The 17459-nt window shown below is 48.5% G+C and overlaps 4 protein-coding genes and 1 pseudogene across 4 annotated transcripts; 4 read left to right on the top strand and 1 right to left on the bottom strand.

Annotated features, from left to right (window-relative positions):
• The first annotated feature begins 100 nt into the window (after positions 1 to 100).
• Positions 101 to 14696, top strand: LOC100093191 (histone H2A type 1-like). Its single transcript, XM_001513819.3, has 2 exons — positions 101 to 488; positions 14586 to 14696. Exons 1-2 carry the CDS (start codon positions 111 to 113, stop codon positions 14598 to 14600), a joined length of 393 nt encoding a protein of 130 aa, XP_001513869.2. The 5' UTR covers positions 101 to 110; the 3' UTR covers positions 14601 to 14696.
• LOC100093188 (histone H3-like) lies at positions 2219 to 2630 on the top strand. The gene has a single exon (XM_029055170.2). The coding sequence runs from the start codon at positions 2220 to 2222 to the stop codon at positions 2628 to 2630; it is 411 nt and encodes a 136-aa protein (XP_028911003.1). The 5' UTR covers position 2219.
• LOC100093183 lies at positions 3109 to 3779 on the bottom strand (annotated as a pseudogene).
• On the top strand, positions 11151 to 11633 carry LOC100084219 (histone H3). The gene has a single exon (XM_029055189.2). The coding sequence runs from the start codon at positions 11180 to 11182 to the stop codon at positions 11588 to 11590; it is 411 nt and encodes a 136-aa protein (XP_028911022.1). The 5' UTR covers positions 11151 to 11179; the 3' UTR covers positions 11591 to 11633.
• On the top strand, positions 14166 to 14654 carry LOC100093180 (histone H2A type 1-like). The gene has a single exon (XM_001513680.4). The coding sequence runs from the start codon at positions 14208 to 14210 to the stop codon at positions 14598 to 14600; it is 393 nt and encodes a 130-aa protein (XP_001513730.1). The 5' UTR covers positions 14166 to 14207; the 3' UTR covers positions 14601 to 14654.
• Positions 14697 to 17459: the final 2763 nt, after the last annotated feature.

The raw sequence follows: 17459 nt of genomic DNA, 5'->3' as shown, positions 1-17459 counted from the left end.
AATGTCTCTCTCGTAAGCCTGCTACAAGGTATAAAAGAGCACCGCAGCGGCGAGGAATTCGCTTTCTTTATAGTCCTTCATAGCAATACTTCCCGCGTGCTCTTGTAGGCATGTCTGGCCGTGGAAAGCAAGGCGGGAAGGCTCGGGCCAAGGCCAAGTCCCGCTCGTCCCGGGCCGGGCTGCAGTTCCCGGTGGGCCGCGTCCACCGGCTGCTGCGCAAGGGCAACTACGCGGAGCGGGTGGGGGCGGGCGCGCCCGTCTACCTGGCCGCCGTGCTCGAGTACCTGACGGCCGAGATCCTGGAGCTGGCGGGCAACGCGGCCCGCGACAACAAGAAGACCCGCATCATCCCGCGGCACCTGCAGCTGGCCATCCGCAACGACGAGGAGCTCAACAAGCTGCTGGGCAAGGTCACCATCGCCCAGGGCGGCGTCCTGCCCAACATCCAGGCCGTGCTGCTCCCCAAGAAGACCGAGAGCCACCACAAGGTTAAAGGCAAATAAACTCCACCCGCAGTGGCAGAGAGAAACAATCTGAACCCAAAGGCTCTTTTCAGAGCCACCCACACTTTCAGTTGAAGAGTTGGGTCACTTAATATTGTTTATTGATGTCTGCTTCCCAAACGTGAAGAAGCCTCGCTAATCACATAGGGTTGCCAATGAGCATCACAACAGCGGGAACATTTCTTACACCGGGGTAGTCTCAGATGGCGAGCTTATAAAAAAGTGAGTAAAAGCCCCTACAGCTTTTTTCCTGGATACAACGTAATTATAACCAATGAAAAAATCAGCTCCGGGAGGGAAGGTATGTTCGGGAATGGATGATCAAGTGATTTTTTGAAAATTTATGACAAGGGGAATTTTAAAAACTAAAGTGGAATCACCCAATGAAGCAAGTAGGCAGTCCCTTTATTTGGGCGGGGAAATAGCTCGTCTAAAGAAGGGAGGGAAATGGAACAGCTGCGAAACGGTGGCCAGCGGCGGGAAAGGCGGAGTTGGAGCCAGAATTTTTCATGGGAAGCCAATCATTCATTCATTCAATAGTATTTATTGAGCGCTTACTATGTGCAGAGCACTGTACTAAGCGCTTGGGATGAACAAGTCGGCAACAGATAGAGACAGTCCCTGCCGTTTGACGGGCTTACGGTCTAATCGGGGGAGACGGACAGACGAGAACGATGGCAATAAACAGAGTCGAGGGGAAGAACATCTCGTAAAAACAATGGCAACTAAATAGAATCGAGGCGATGTACAATTCATTAACAAAATAAATAGGGTAACGAAAATATATACAGTCGAGCGGACGAGTACGGTGCTGTGGGGATGGGAAGGGAGAGGTGGAGGAGCAGAGGGAAAAGGGGAAAATGAGGGTTTAGCTGCGGAGAGGTAAAGGGGGGATGGCAGAGGGAGTAGAGGGAGAAGAGGAGCTCAGTCTGGGAACGCCTCTTGGAGGAGGTGAGTTTTAAGTAGGGTTTTGAAGAGGGAAAGAGAATCAGTTTGGCGGAGGTGAGGAGGGAGGGCGTTCCGGGACCGCGGGAGGACGTGACCCGGGGGTCGACGGCGGGATGGGCGAGACCGAGGGACGGCGAGGAGGTGGGCGGCAGAGGAGCGGAGCGTGCGGGGTGGGCGGTAGAAAGAGAGAAGGGAGGAGAGGTAGGAAGGGGCAAGGTGATGGAGAGCCTCGAAGCCTAGAGTGAGGAGTTTTTGTTTGGAGCGGAGGTCGACAGGCAACCACTGGAGTTCTTTAAGGAGGGGAGTGACAGACCCAGATCGTTTCTGCGGGAAGATGAGCCGGGCAGCGGAGTGAAGAATAGACCGGAGCGGGGCGAGAGAGGAGGAAGGGAGGTCAGAGAGAAGGCTGACACGGTAGTCTAGCCGGGATATAACGAGAGCCCGTAACAGTAAGGTAGCCGGTTGGGTGGAGAGGAAAGGGCGGATCTTGGCGATATCGTAGAGGTGAGACCGGCAGGTCTCGGTAACGGATAGGATGCGTGGGGTGAACGAGAGAGACGAGTCAAGGATGACACCGAGATCGCGGGCCTGAGAGACGGGAAGGATGGTCGTGCCATCAACGGTGATAGAGAAGTCTGGGAGAGGACCGGATTTGGGGAGAGCGCGACTTTAGAAATGTTTTTCGTCCAGTCATGACGGACTTCATCCTATATAAGCCGGTACAGCCTTTTCTCTTTAGTTCCTGTTGTAGGGTCGAGTACTAGCACAATGGCTCGTACGAAGCAGACGGCCCGCAAGTCCACCGGGGGCAAGGCGCCCCGCAAGCAGCTGGCCACCAAGGCGGCCCGCAAGAGCGCCCCGGCCACCGGCGGCGTGAAGAAGCCTCACCGCTACCGGCCCGGCACCGTGGCGCTGCGGGAGATCCGCCGCTACCAGAAGTCCACCGAGCTGCTGATCCGCAAGCTGCCCTTCCAGCGGCTGGTGCGGGAGATCGCCCAGGACTTCAAGACGGACCTGCGCTTCCAGAGCTCGGCCGTCATGGCCCTGCAGGAGGCCAGCGAGGCCTACCTGGTGGGGCTCTTCGAGGACACCAACCTGTGCGCCATCCACACCAAGCGCGTCACCATCATGCCCAAGGACATCCAGCTGGCTCGCCGCATCCGCGGCGAGAGGGCTTGAATCTCCCTTTCAGCTTGTAAGATTTAACCAAAGGCTCTATTCAGAGCCACCCCACGTTCTCATAAAATAGCTGTACTGTCAGCGCTCTCCTATTCAAGGAAAGCTCAGGTTACCTCCCCCTAGAGTCTCTTGCGTCTGCAAGAATTCTGCAGTTCTCCGTGCACCTCCCCCAACCTGTACTTTTTCTAGAAGCATGTTTATTCCCCTCTTTTCCCTCAATTATTGTTCTTGTCCCCTACTATGTGTCAAGCACCATTGGACAGTCCCTCTCCCCCACGGGTTTCAGTCTCTTCCCTTTTTATACAGGAGGCAACTGAGAAATGACGGAGATCAGCACCCAGGTGCTACCTCTCCAACGATTCCGAAGGGGATGTCCCCGCCTCAGTACAAGGTGTACTCAGCCCTTTTTTTTGAAACTTGTGGGTGGCTCTGAAAAGAGCCTTTGGGGGTAAAAGAGAAATATCACGAGGAAAACCCCTTATTTCTTCTTGGCAGCCGCCGCTTTCTTGGGCTTGGCGGCCGTCTTTGGTTTCGCCGCCTTGGGCTTAGCGGCTTTGGATTTCACCGCCTTCGGCCTGGCCGGGCTCTTAGCTGCCTTTTTGGGCTTAGCGGCTTTAACCTTTTTCGGGCCTTGGTGGCCTTCTTGGGCCCCGCCGCCGCTGCAGGTTTCTTGGCTTTCTTCGGGGTCTTTTTTACAGACTTCTTGACACCCGCTGCCGCTGGGGTTTTAGTCTTCTTCGGAGTGCCAGGTTTTTTCGGTTTAGCCGAGGCCACCGACTTCTTGGCTCTGGGCTTGGCCTTGCCCTCGGAGCCGGCCGCTTTCTTGTTGACCTTGAAGGAGCCCGAGGCGCCGGTGCCTTTGGTCTGCACCAAGGTGCCTTTGGCGACCAGGCTCTTGAGCCCCAGCTTGATGCGGCTGTTGTTCTTCTCCACGTCGTAGCCGGCGGCGGCCAGCGCCTTCTTCAGCGCGGCCAGGGACACCCCGTTGCGCTCCTTGGACGCCGCCACCGCCTTGGTGATCAGCTCGGACACCGAGGGACCCGCGGCCTTGCGTTTGGCTCCGCCCGCCGGCTTCTTGGCCTTCTTCTTGGCCGGGGATTTCTCCACCGGTGCCGGGACTGCGGGTGCAATAGGGGCCGTTTCGGACATGATCGCTGTGCTCAAAAACAAAGCGAACACAAAAAAACGGGAATCAACAATGCGAAAAGCGAGCGTCACCGCCCGGTGTATATATAGGGCGGAGCTGCACTCTGATTGGTGCGCTCTGCCACCCTCCTCGCCGGCTGCCAAAGATTCTCCTCTCAGCTCCCGAGTTGTGTTTGTTACAGCTCGGAAAAAGGAAATTATAATAAAATCTCATAAATAGTTTCCCTCGAATTCTATCTCATAATGAAGCCAGAATCCTCAGGATTTACTCGTTTTCTTTTTGCCTCAGGAAATGAAAGAATTTAGGCCGAAACTCGGTAAGAGCCCCCTCGACAAGCACCAATATTCATCCGACTGGAATGACAGTTTTAGGATTCTATGGAAATTGCTAATTGATCTTAATAGCTGCGACTACCGGACCCCTTGAGAGTGATTCCGTAGGTCCTTGGCCTCCGTCCTGGTTAGAAAGCCAGCTCCTCTCCCCCCAAATTTCATGTTAAGGTCGAGTGTCTTTGGGGTAAGTAACACAGACCTTTCGTTCACTCTGACCATGTAGCTGAAAGCTTTGCTGTAACTCAAACTCTTTGAATTTAGGGAAAAGGGGGTTACTGGAAGCTCGACCTCGGAACCCCATTGCTGAACAGGGTCCAGGGCGGCTTCTAAGGGTTTTGTGTTTTTCACTAGGGATCTTAGAGTCATATCTGGGGGTACGGGAGGTCTGATTCTACCCTTTAGAAAAACATGTGAGGGAGAGTGCTCTTGGATGAGAACTGTACCCCTTAAACACTTGAGAGTCACCCCACCCCCAGCCCCATAGCACTTATGTACATATCCTTATGCTCTTCCATTTCCCTGTCTTTAACTTATTCTAAGGTTTGCTTCCCTGTGTATACTGTAAGATCCTTATTGTTACAGATCACATCTATCAGTTCTGTGGAACTGTATTTTCCCAAATCTTCAGTATAGTCTTGTGCACACAGCAGTCATTACAACTGATTTTTAAAAGTCCTTGAGGTTCATTAGTTTCCTCCCCGGCTTGGATCTTTACCAATTCATTCTTTCTGGTAATAATAATAACCATGGTATTTGTTAAGTGAAGTGAAGCAGTGTGGCCTAGTGGAATAGCACGGGTCTGGGAGTCACAACCTGGATTCTAGTCCCTTTCTGCCACTTGTCTACTGTACGTCCTTGGGCAATTCACTTAATTTCTCTGTGCCCCAGTTCCCTCATCTGCACAGTGGGAATTCAGTATCTGTTCTCCTTCCTACTTAGACTGTGAGACCTGATTATCTTGTATCTACCCCAGCACTTAGTTCAGTGCTCGACACCTAGTATGGGCTTAAAAAGTACCACAGTTACAATTAGGGCTTTACTCTGTGCCAAGCACTCTACTAACTGCTGGGTTAAATACAGCAACAGCAAAAGATCAGACACAGCACTGTCCCCACATGGGACTCGTGATCTACTTGTTATTAACAATAATAATAAATACAATTGTGGTATTTATTAAGCACTTACTATACACCGAGGTCTGTACTAAGGACTGAGGTACATACGAAGCAGTCCTTGTGCCACAATAAGACTCATATTGATCCCCATTTTCCAGATGAGGAAACTGAAGCCTAGAGAAATTAAGTGATTTACCTAAGGTGAGCATGCAGGCAGTGTCAATTAGCCCTCCTTTTTGATCACTATTTCTTTTCTCTTCCTCCCTTTAAATATGGGTCTACTACAAATCGCCTGGTTTTCCTTGTGGTGGAGGGGGAGATCCTTGATCAACTCCCATTCCTCTCCCACCTCACCACCACACCCTAGTTAAGGACGTTTTATCTTCTCAGCTGGAGTACTGTACTAGCCTCGTGATTGGACTCTCAGTCAATCAGTCACTGAATCGTATTTATCGAGCACTTAATAATAATGATGACAATGGCATATGTTAAGCGCTTACTATCTGCCAAGCACCATTCTAAGCGCTAAGGTAGATACAAGGTAATCAAGTTGTCTCATGTGGGGCTCACAGTCTTAATTCCCATTTTACAGACGAGGCCATTGAGGCACAGGGAAGATAAGGAATTTGCCCCAAATCACACAACTGATAAGTGGAGAAGTCGGGATTTATAATAATAATGTTGGCATTTGTTAAGTGCTTACTATGTGCAGAGCATTGTTCAAAGCCCTGGGATAGATACAAGGTAATCAGGTTGTCCCATGTGAGACTCACAGTCTTAATCCCCATTTTCCAGATGAAGCAACTGAGGCACAGAAAAGGTAAGTGACTTGCCCACAGTCACAGAGCTGACAAGTGGCAGAGCAGGGATTCAAATCCATGACCTCTGACTCCCAAGTCCAGGCTCTTTCCACCGAGCCACGCTGCTTCTCTGACTTCTCTCTGCTTACGGTATGCAGAGCACTGTATTTAGCATTTGGGAGAGTACATTATTACAATACTCCCTGCCCCCAGAAAGCTTACAGTCTAGAGGTGGAGACAGACATTAATACAAAAAAATAATTTATAGATACGTACATAAGTACTGTAGGGCCAGGAGGCAGGATGAATTAAGGGAGGAAATCAGGGCAACTTGGAAGAAAGAGGAGGAGAGCTTAGTCAGAGAAGGCCTCTTGGAGGAGATGTTCCTTTAATAATGCTTTAAAGACAAGGTGTGCCCAATCAAAATATCCAGGCAAGATGAGAATCAAAAGAGGCCTACGGCAAGATTCTGGTTTTCTAAACCAAGCTTCCTGGCTCATTTCCTCATCACCTGGAATTCTAGTTCTGTGAGAACACCGACCTAAAGAGCCACCATGATTTACCCTGAACATGACTGGAGCTTCACTGTAGGCTAGAGTCCCAATCCCTTTGCAACATGGGCTTTTCAAATATTACCGCACCCGATTTAGGAAAACATAGTATTCGCTCACCTCCATTCAAGCCTTAACAGGAGCAGGGAGAAGTAAATCCCAAACTGCTTGGATTCGGGAGCTGCGTAAAAATTGCTAGGGGTCAGGGTTTCATTGAAGGAGGACAGATGGCTAAACAAAAGAGCAGCTTTTATACCATAATCGTCAGACTTCAGTCGCTGCCATTGTTCTTATGAACGATTATTAGTTGATAATTTTCCACTGAGTTCCTCCATTTCAGTAGGTTTCACCACGACGACTAACCCTGATACCTTCTATGCTTAATTTCTTTATTGTAGTAAGAAATAATAATAATAATAGTATTAGTTTAGCGCTTACTGTGTGTTAAGCACTGTTCTAAGCTCTAGGGTAGGTACAAGGAAGTCAGGTTGCCCCACGTGGGGCTCACAGTCTTAATCCCATTTTACAGATGAGGGAACAGAGAGACAGAGAAGTGAAGTGACTTGTCCAAGGTCACACAGCAGACAAGTGGCAGAACTGGGATTGGAACCCATGTCCTCTGACTCTCAAGACCCTGCTCTTTCCACTAAGCCACACTGCTTCTCTAAGAGAGGAGAGAAATGAAACTGAACCTTTTAATTCACAAAGCACCTAAAACCTCATAGTGAGAAAATGAAGCACTATTTATAAGGGGACAAGGGATTTGGGGGAAGCAAATGAGAAGGAAAGCCCCATTCATCTTAAATGGTAAAATAAAATAATTCATAGTACGTGTGATGAAAACGAAAGAAAAAGACACCGCCATGCCTACAAATAAAATTTATAATTATAAATAAATAGAATAGAACTGTCGTCGGGCGGGTTAGCGGGGAGCAAAGTGAGTGAGTCGTGGTGACGTGGAAGGAAGGCAGCTGAGGAAACGTGGGGCTCAGTCTGGGAAAGGCTCTGGGAAGAGGTGCACCTTCAGTAGGGTTTTGAAGGGGGGAAGAGTGATTGTCTGGTGGATTTGAGTAGGGAGGGTGTTCCAGCCCAGAGGTAAGACATGGCCCAGGGGTCGACAGTGGGACAGGTGAGAACAAGGCACAGTGAGGAGATTAGCGGCAGAGGAGCAGAGTGTGCGGGCTGGGATGTAGGTGCCCGCCCCTTGAGTAGGTAAGCCGAGCCACCCTGGCGGGCAGGGAAACGACCTCCTCCCTCTCCCCCTTCTCCCCTTCCTCCTTCTCCTCCGCTCCTTCCTCTTTGCCCCTCACCATCCTCCTCTTCTCCTCCCTTTTCCCTCTCTTCTTCCTCCTCTTCCCCACCTCCTCCTCTGCTCTCCCTCCTTTTCCCTCTTGTCCCCTCCTTCCTGTTCCTCCTCTCCTTCCTTTTCCTCCTCCTTTCTCCCTCTCCTGCTCCTTCCCTCTCCGTCTTATCTTATTCCTCCTCCTGCCCCCATCTTTTCTTCCTCCTCCTTTTCCTCCTGCCCCTTTTTCTCTTCCTCCTTTTCTTCCTCCCCCCTTTTCCTCTTCTTCCTCCTCCTTCTCTTCCTCTTCCTCCATCTCCTCCTTCCTTTTCCTTTCTCCTTCGGCATTCTCTTTCTTCTCTTCCTCCTCCTCCTTCCAGACTGAGCTCCCCTTTTCCCTCTGCTCCCTCTTCTCCCCCTCTCTCCTTCTCCCCCTTCCTTCACCTCTCCTCAGCTAAGCCCTCTCCCCAATCCCTTCCCATCCCCTCAGCACTGTACCCGTCTGCTCAACTGTATATATCTTCATTACCCTATTTATTTTGTTAATGAGATGTACATCACCTTGATTCTATTTATTTGCTATTGTTTTAGTGAGATGTTCATCCCTTCCATTCTATTTATTGCTATTGTTCTTGTCTGTCTGTCTCCCCCGATTAGACTGTAAGCCCATCAAAGGGCAGGGACTGTCTCTATCTGTTACCGATTTGTACATTCCAAGCGCTTAGTACAGTGCTCTGCACATAGTAAGCGCTCAATAAATACTATTGAATGAATGAGAGAAGGGAGGTGAGGTAGGAAGGGGCAAGGTGATGGAGATCTTTAAATGAATGAATGATTTAATGGTATTTGTTAAGCATTTCATTCAATAGTATTTATTGAGCGCTTACTATGTGCCGAGCACTGTACTAAGCGCTTGGAATGAACAAGTCGGCAACAGATATAGACAGTCCCTGCCGTTTGATGGGTTTACAGTCTAATCGGGGGAGACGGACAGACAAGAACAATTGTGTCTCAGTTCCATTTTGAGGCTGTCACTATTTATTGCGTCCATCAATCCAGAGAGGAACATTTATAATAATAATGATAATAATGTTGGTATTTGGTAAGCTCTTACTATGTGCAGAGCACTGTTCTAAGCACTGGGGTAGATACAGGGTAATCAGGTTGTCCCACGTGAGCCTCACAGTCTTCATCCTCATTTTATTCATTCATTCATTCAACAGTATTTATTGAGCGCTTACTATGTGCAGAGCACTGTACTAAGCGCTTGGGATGAACAAGTGGGCAACAGATAGAGACAGTCCCTGCCGTTTGACGGGCTTACGGTCTAATCGGGGGAGACGGACAGACGAGAACGATGGCGATAAATAGAGTCGAGGGGAAGAACATCTCGTAAAAACAATGGCGACTAAATAGAATCGAGGCGATGTACAATGCATTAACAAAATAAATAGGGTAAAGAAAATATATACAGTTGAGCGGACGAGTACAGTGCTGAGGGGATGGGAAGGGAGAGGGGGAGAAGCAGAGGGAAATGGGGGGAAAAGAGGGTTAAGCTGCGGAGAGGTGAAGGGGGGGTGGTAGAGGGAGAAGGGGAGCTCAGTCTGGGAAGGCCTCTTGGAGGAGGTGAGTTTTAAGTGCTCAGTGCTTAGAACGTGCTTGACACATTTACTATGTGCCAAGCACGTTCTAAGCACTGAGCACTGCTCTAAGCCCATCTTTTCCCAAAAATATTCAGGAACATAACTATCATATCAAGGCACCCTTTTAGAATTCCATGACCTTTTCCCATCCAACCCCCACAGTGACATCCTAGAGCTGTAGCCCTAGATGAACTCTGGCGTACATCTACCATGAAAAATTTCTTACTTGGCAAAGGTCAAATAAGTAGCATGGCCTGGTGGAAAGATCATGGACCTGGGAATCAGAGGACCTGGGTTCTAATACTGGCTCTGCCACATGACTGCTGCGTGTCCCTGAGCATTACTTAACTTCACTGTGCCTCAGTTACCTCATACATAAAATGGAGACTAAGAGGGTGAAACCCCCATGGGACTTAGACTGTGTCCAACCTGATTAGCTTTTATTTCATTTATTTATTCTTTCAAATGTATTTATTGAGCACTTACTATGTGCAGAGCACTATACTAAGAGCTTGGGAAAGTACAATAAAACAATAATAAAGAGTGACAGTCCCTGCCCACAACAGGGTCAAGTCTAGGTTGGGATCTAGTACCACTTTGGGAGTCTAACTAGTGACCTATTTATTCATTCAATCGTATTTATTGAGTGTTTACTTTGTGCAGAGCACCTATGATTCTCCCCTTCTCCCAACACCCTCTCCTTATATATTATTATTATTGTAATGTTACTTGTCAAGCACTTACTAGGTGCCAAGCACTATTCAAGCTCTGGGGTAAACACAAGCCAATCAGGGAGGAGAGAGACCCGCACTACATGGGACTCATAGTTACCCCAGCCTTTTAGTACAGTACCTGGCACATAGTAAGCACTTGACAAATACCAATTAAAAAATATAAAATTAGCTCCAGAGGGAGCCACAGGATCCACTCTACCCAAAAAAGGTGGTAAGTACCTTTTACAGGGCTTAAAGGATGAAATGCCATCTTCCCCTGTTAGAGTAAAACGGTACGATTTTAGGGCCAGATTCTTCTCATTGCTGATAAAGCAAATCACATCTCTTCAGTTACCTAAATTAGAAAACAAAAGCGTGTTCCTCCTGATTTTAGACTCTAGGCAGATTTATTCTTCTCCCTGCCTCAGTTCAAATCTCTTAAAACAAAGATTAAGACTGTGACCCCCCACATCGGGCAGGGACTGTGTTCAAATCGATTGTCTCGTAGTGGGCCCCAACCCTTAGTTCAGGTCCTGGAACGTAAAAAGGGTTTGACAAATACCAAATAAAACCCCTCCAAAAAGTCCCTGTGAGGCTCTGCAGTCATTAGCAGTAACTGTTTCCATCAGAATGTAGACTTTGTAACGCTCTGATTCCCAATACGAAATTGATAGACCATGAAAATAAAATGCGGGAGAGATAGCAGACGGTGAATGGAACAAAGGACACATAATCTGTTTCGATAAAATGGGCGGGGGGGGGGGAACCACGAGGAAGAGGTGCAACGAGAGAGATTACAGAGAGATTAGTAAATCAACGAGCTCTTTGATGACAAGGAGGATTGTAACAGTAACCAATCAGAAGACAGCGTGGTAGTAACCAATCAACGAGCTTCTTCGCCTATATAAGGAGCTTCAACGTGCGCTCGGCTTCACTAGCCCTTGCAGTGGTCAACTGGGACTAGTTATGGCTCGTACGAAGCAGACGGCCCGCAAGTCCACCGGGGGCAAGGCGCCCCGCAAGCAGCTGGCCACCAAGGCGGCCCGCAAGAGCGCCCCGGCCACCGGCGGCGTGAAGAAGCCTCACCGCTACCGGCCCGGCACCGTGGCGCTGCGGGAGATCCGCCGCTACCAGAAGTCCACCGAGCTGCTGATCCGCAAGCTGCCCTTCCAGCGGCTGGTGCGGGAGATCGCCCAGGACTTCAAGACGGACCTGCGCTTCCAGAGCTCGGCCGTCATGGCCCTGCAGGAGGCCAGCGAGGCCTACCTGGTGGGGCTCTTCGAGGACACCAACCTGTGCGCCATCCACGCCAAGCGGGTCACCATCATGCCCAAGGACATCCAGCTGGCCCGCCGCATCCGCGGGGAGAGGGCTTAAAATTTGTTCTATCTAACGAAACCAACGGCTCTTTTCAGAGCCACCCACATCTTTCGCTGAGGTGCTGTGTCACAGATTACATGGTCATTTGCAACCGAAGGGTTTGGGCGAATTAAGTTTTCATCATCTATTCAATAGTATTCATTGAGCGCTTGCTATGTGTAGAGCACTGTACTAAGCGCTTGCAACGAACAAGTCGGCAACAGATACAGTCCCTGCCGTTTGACGGGTTTACAGTCTAATCGGGGGAGGATCACTCTAATCATGATGCTGGCAAGGACAAATGGGGTGGGGAAAATGAACCAGGATGGCCAAAGTTTCAACTTTATCAGCATTAGACAACCAAGTTTAGCCGGTCGGCCGCATCTGCTGCGGGAGGACTTAAATTTATCCTTCAAAGTGCCCTTCTTATTATTCCATCCAAAGATTCTTATAACCACTGTCCCCAATTGCACTGGAAAGGTGTAATCACTTTAACAGTTGATATCAATGTTTTGGAGTAAAGTAAGATGGACACAGCATATCCTAGTCTGTACATTACTCCTAATGTTTTAAGCTTTGCGAGCAGGGAATGTGATTAATTCGGTTAAATTGCACTCCCAATTGGTCAGTACACTGCTCTGTGCACAGAAAATACTTGGTAAATACGGTTGATTAATTTCATGGGGCTCACAGCTTAATCCCAGTCTTACAGGGCACAGTCACCGAGGCACAGTCTTCCAGTCCGTTGTTGGGTAGGGATTGTCTTTTCCCAAATTGCAGTTTCCTAGTGCTCAGTACAGTGTTCTGCACACAGTAAGTGCTTAGTAAATGCAGTTGAATGAAAGAATGAATAGAGAAGTTAAATGAGTTGCCCAAAATGACAGCAGACAAATGTTTAAAGTGGGATTAAACATTTTAAACCAGGATCTGATTCCAGGGATTTCCAGGTCCATGCTCTTTCCTCTAGGACCTCCTACTTCTCTAGGTTTTTTTGGCCTTCTTTACAATTTGCCTCTTGATACTGACAGATAGTTCACTACTTGTGACTAAAGGTCTAGTGAGAGTTGTCAATTATATTTATTGAGCACTTTCAGCCTACAGAGCACTGTATTAAGTGCTTGGGAGAATATAACAGTCACATTCCCCGCCCACCATGAGGTTAGAGAATAGAAGGGGAGACGGACATCAATATAAATTGCTATATGTTAGAATGTGTTATTTACTGAGTTTGAATTTTAGTCAGAAGAGAAAGGTAAAATCATCTAGGTAAGAACACAGAAAAAAAGGGAGATCTGTATATGAATTTGTGTTTAATAGGATAAGAAACATTTGAGAAGCAGTGTGGCCAAGTAGAAAGAAGACAGGCCTGGAGATCAGAGGATCTGGGTTCTAATTCTGCATCTGCTGCATGTCTGTTTTGTGACTTGGTCAAATCACTTTAGTCTTCTATGCCTCAATTGTCTCATCTGTAAAATGGGAATTAAATACCTGATTTTCCTCCTATTTAGATTCTGGGTCCCATGTGGGATAGGGACATTGTTCAACCTGATTAACTTATATCTAACCCAGCACTTAGAGCAGTACTTGACACATAATGGGTGTTTTATAAGTACCATAATTTAGTACTGATGACAATTTAGGGGTAACAGTCAATGCAAAGAATCAGCAACTTAAGCCTTAATCATCTCCATTTAGATGCCGTTGAATTTATGATGCTCATTGCCTTGGACGAGATGCCCCTGTCCGAGTGGACCAGCTTCAGCACCGGGTACACGTAGATGGATTAGCTCTCCTTGCTGCTCTGCTTGTGCTTCTAGCCATCTTTCTTCTGCACTTTAGTAATGACTTTCTTAGACCCGTTTTTGGGCGCTGGAGCAGATTTAGCTGGCTCAGGCACAACGAGCACTTTTTGTTCTCCCTAAGAAAGTAGGGGTGTGTACCTTATGCTATTGATGCCTATTCGTTTTGTTGTCTGTCTTCCCCTTCTAGACTGCAAGCCTTTTGTTGGGCCTCTGCCTGTTGCCTAATTGTACTTTCCAACCTCTGAGTACAGTGCTCTGCGCACAGTAAGCGCTCAATAGATACGACTGAATGAATGAACACAATGCGATTGAATGAATGGATGGATGAATGAATGAATAGCTGATCACCTTAGTTAAGGAGCCTGCATGTAAATTAAGTATCCCAGGCTACTTGTTTTGTTGTCTGTCTCCTCCGTTTAGACTGTGAGCCCCTTGTTGGGCAGGGATGGTCACTATCTGTTGCCGAATTGTTCATTCCAAGCGCTTAGTACAGTGCTCTGCACACAGTAAGCGCTCAATAAATACGATTGAATGAATGAATTACATGATTGAATGAATGAATGAATAGCTGGTCACCGTAGTTACGGAGCCTGCATGCAAATTAGGTTTCTCTAGAGCTTCTCCCTATTGGACAAGAGGGGAAGGCGGAAATGCAAATGAGAGGATTCAAAATCTCACTCTCTATTGGTTGTCGACTTTGGCAGGGCCAATCGACCAATCAAATACCTCGCCTTCGTGGCCGCGCTCATCCTATAAAAGGGTGCGGTTTTCGCCCCGTCTGCATTTTGTTTTCCGTTATTGGGGAGACGTAGCTCTTGGCTTCGCTGGTCGCCATGTCCGGTCGCGGAAAGCAGGGCGGAAAGGCTCGCGCCAAGGCCAAGTCCCGCTCGTCCCGGGCCGGGCTGCAGTTCCCGGTGGGCCGCGTCCACCGGCTGCTGCGCAAGGGCAACTACGCGGAGCGGGTGGGGGCGGGCGCGCCCGTCTACCTGGCCGCCGTGCTCGAGTACCTGACGGCCGAGATCCTGGAGCTGGCGGGCAACGCGGCCCGCGACAACAAGAAGACCCGCATCATCCCGCGGCACCTGCAGCTGGCCATCCGCAACGACGAGGAGCTCAACAAGCTGCTGGGCAAGGTCACCATCGCCCAGGGCGGCGTCCTGCCCAACATCCAGGCCGTGCTGCTCCCCAAGAAGACCGAGAGCCACCACAAGGCTAAAAGCAAATAAGTTCGAGGAAAACCCCTACTTTTAACCACCTCCCCCCCAAAGGCTCTTTTCAGGGCCACCCACCACCCTCGATGAAAAAGCTGTTGCATTTTTTCCGTTCTCTTTTTAATAGCACTAATCCTTTAGAGAGAGGAAGGCTCTTGGAGAGCCTTCAGCACAAGGTGATTCGCCACAACGTTGTCTTCATTACACTATTTTATTGTTGAGATGTACGTCACCTTGATTCTATTTGCAATTGTTTTAATGCGATCTTTCCCCTTGATTCTATGTATTATTGCTATTGTCTGTCTGCCCCGATCAGACTGTAAGCCCGTCAAAGGGCAGGAACTGTCTCTGTTACCGATTTGTCCATTCCAAGCGCTTAGTACAGTGCTCTGCACATAGTAAACGCTCAATAAATACTATTGAATGAATGAAAGTCAAAGTCTCTTTTTGGAGTCATTCACACCGTCAAGGGAAAAAAAACCGCTGTTACTCCCGTTTTATTGTGTCCAGATCGGTAACTGAGTCCAGCCGAGCAGAGGCCTTATCTCTTTTTTTTCTTTTTTTTTTTAGGGAGGACACTGCTTCCTAACCCCTGAACCAGCTAACTCTGGTTCTGTGCCCAAGAAAGGGTCAAAGAAGGTGGTGACAAGCGCAGAAGAAAGATGGTAAGAGGAGCCAGCGGAGCCGTGGAAAGGGCTACGTTTACTTTTATTATTATTGAGTGCCGTCGAATCGTTTCTGATTCAGTTACTCCATGGATATACTTTGTCAAGAACGTCCTGTCCGGTGGCAGAATGCGCAACCTTACTGGTTTTTCGTTGTCATTTTAGTCTCATCTAGCTGCCGGTCTGCCCCTTCTACGTTTTACCAGGACTTTTCCTAGCATTAGTGTCTTCGCCAGAGAATTAGTCCTCCTGATGGTGTATCCAAAATTTGCTAATCTAAGTCGAGTCATGTGGCCTTCCAAAGACCACTTTGGTTTAATCTGCTCCCAAATCCAATTATTTGTTTTGCGGGCAGTCCGTGGTATTCTCAAAAGCCTTCCCCGCCACCACTTTCCCCGAATTCCTGTTCTTTCTATACTGCTTTTGCAAGTTCGGCTTTCAGATCCGTACATCGTCACTGGAAATACCATAGAGTTGACAATTTGTACTTTTGTGGTAGTTGTTACATCAGCTCATGTCATGAGTTTTTCCGGGCTCTTCATAGCAAGTTTTCCTAACATTAATCTTCGGCGTATTTCTTGGCTACTAGTTCCTTTATTATTGATTATCGATCCCAGAATAATGATAATGTTGGTATTTGTTAAGCGCTTACTACGTGTTCTAAGCGCTGGGGGAGATACAGGGTAATCAGGTGGTCCCATGTGAGGCTCACAGTCTTAATCCCCATTTTACGGATGAGGTAACCGAGGCACTGAGAAGTTAAGTGACTTGCCCAAAGTCACCCGGCTGACAGGTGGCTGAGGCGGGATTAGAACTCAAGACCTCTGACTCCCAAGCCCGTGCTCTTTCCACTAAGCCACGCTGCTTCTCCATAATAATGGTATTTGTAAGTTCTTACTATTCCAAGCACTGGGGTAGAAATAAGTTAATCACGTTAGACACAGTCCCTAGTCCCACAGCGGGCTCCTTGTCTAAATTTCCATTTTACACGTGAGACCCAGAGCAGTGAAGTGAATTGCCCAAGGTCACACCGCAGAAAGGCGGTGGAGCAGAGATTAGAACCCAGGTCCTTCTGACTCCCATGCTCTTGCTTTATCCACTAGGCCAGGTGGCTTCTTGGTTGTAGACTCATTAGCTCACCTCCTCCAGGAGGCCTTCCCAGACTGAGCTCCGCTTTCCCTCTGTTCTACCCCTCCCCATTCCCCCCTCCCCCCAGGACTGTGCATATTTGTATATATTATTACTCCATTTTGTTAATGATGTGTATATCTCTATGTGTATATATGTGTATATCTTCTATTTCTCTTGATGCTTCATTCATTCATTCAATAGTATTTATTGAGCGCTTACTATGTGCAGAGCACTGTACTAAGCTCTTGGAATGGACAAATCGGCAACAGATAGAGACGGTCCCTGCCCTTTGACGGGCTTACGGTCTAATCGGGGGAGACGGGCAGACGAGTACAATGGCAATCAATAGAGTTGAGGGAAACATCTCATAAAAACAATGGCAAATAAATAGAATCAGGGTGATGTATATCTCATTAAACACAATAAATAGGGCGATGAAGATATATACAGTTGCGCGGACAAGTACAGTGCTGAGGGGGTGGGACGGGAGAGGGGGAGGAGGAGAGGGAAAAGGGAGAGAAGAGGGTTTAGCTGCGGAGGGTAGAGGGAGCAGAGGGAAAAAAGGGGGGAGCTCAGTGTGGGAAGGCCTCTTGGAGGAGGTGAGCTCTCAGTAGGGCTTCGAAGAGGGGAAGAGAGTTAGTTTGGCGGAGGTGAGGAAGGAGGGCGTTCCAGGACAGCCGTAGGATGTGGGCCACGGGTCGACGGCGGGACAGGCGAGAACGGGGGACGGTGAGGAGGTGAGCGGCAGAGGAGCGCAGTGTGCGAGGTGGGCAGTAGAAAGAGAGAAGGGAGGCGAGGTAGGAGGGGGCAAGGTGACGGAGAGCTTTGAAGCCTAGAATGAGAAATTGTTGTTTCGTGCGGAGGTCGATAGGCAACCACTGGAGGTGTTTAAGGAGGGGAGTGACATGCCCAGAACGTTTCTGCAGGAAGATGAGCCAGGTGATGTCTGCGCCAGACTGCTTGTTTTATTTTGTTTTGTCTTGCATTGCTGTCTGCCTTCCCCCACTTAGACTGTGAGCCCGATGTTGGGCAGGGAATGTCTCTGTTGCCAAATTGTACATTTCAAGTGCTTAGTACA

Source organism: Ornithorhynchus anatinus, chromosome X5, assembly GCF_004115215.2.
Source record: "Ornithorhynchus anatinus isolate Pmale09 chromosome X5, mOrnAna1.pri.v4, whole genome shotgun sequence".
In the NCBI taxonomy this organism is placed as follows: Eukaryota; Metazoa; Chordata; class Mammalia; order Monotremata; family Ornithorhynchidae; genus Ornithorhynchus; species Ornithorhynchus anatinus.
Note: the sequence above shows the minus strand (reverse complement) of the source record. Positions and strands in the feature narration are given on the sequence as shown.

Coding starts and splice junctions, on each gene's coding strand:
- LOC100093191 (XM_001513819.3), top strand. CDS start 111: ATGTCTGGCCGTGGAAAGCAAGGCGGGAAGGCTCGGGCCAAGGCCAAG.
- LOC100093188 (XM_029055170.2), top strand. CDS start 2,220: ATGGCTCGTACGAAGCAGACGGCCCGCAAGTCCACCGGGGGCAAGGCG.
- LOC100084219 (XM_029055189.2), top strand. CDS start 11,180: ATGGCTCGTACGAAGCAGACGGCCCGCAAGTCCACCGGGGGCAAGGCG.
- LOC100093180 (XM_001513680.4), top strand. CDS start 14,208: ATGTCCGGTCGCGGAAAGCAGGGCGGAAAGGCTCGCGCCAAGGCCAAG.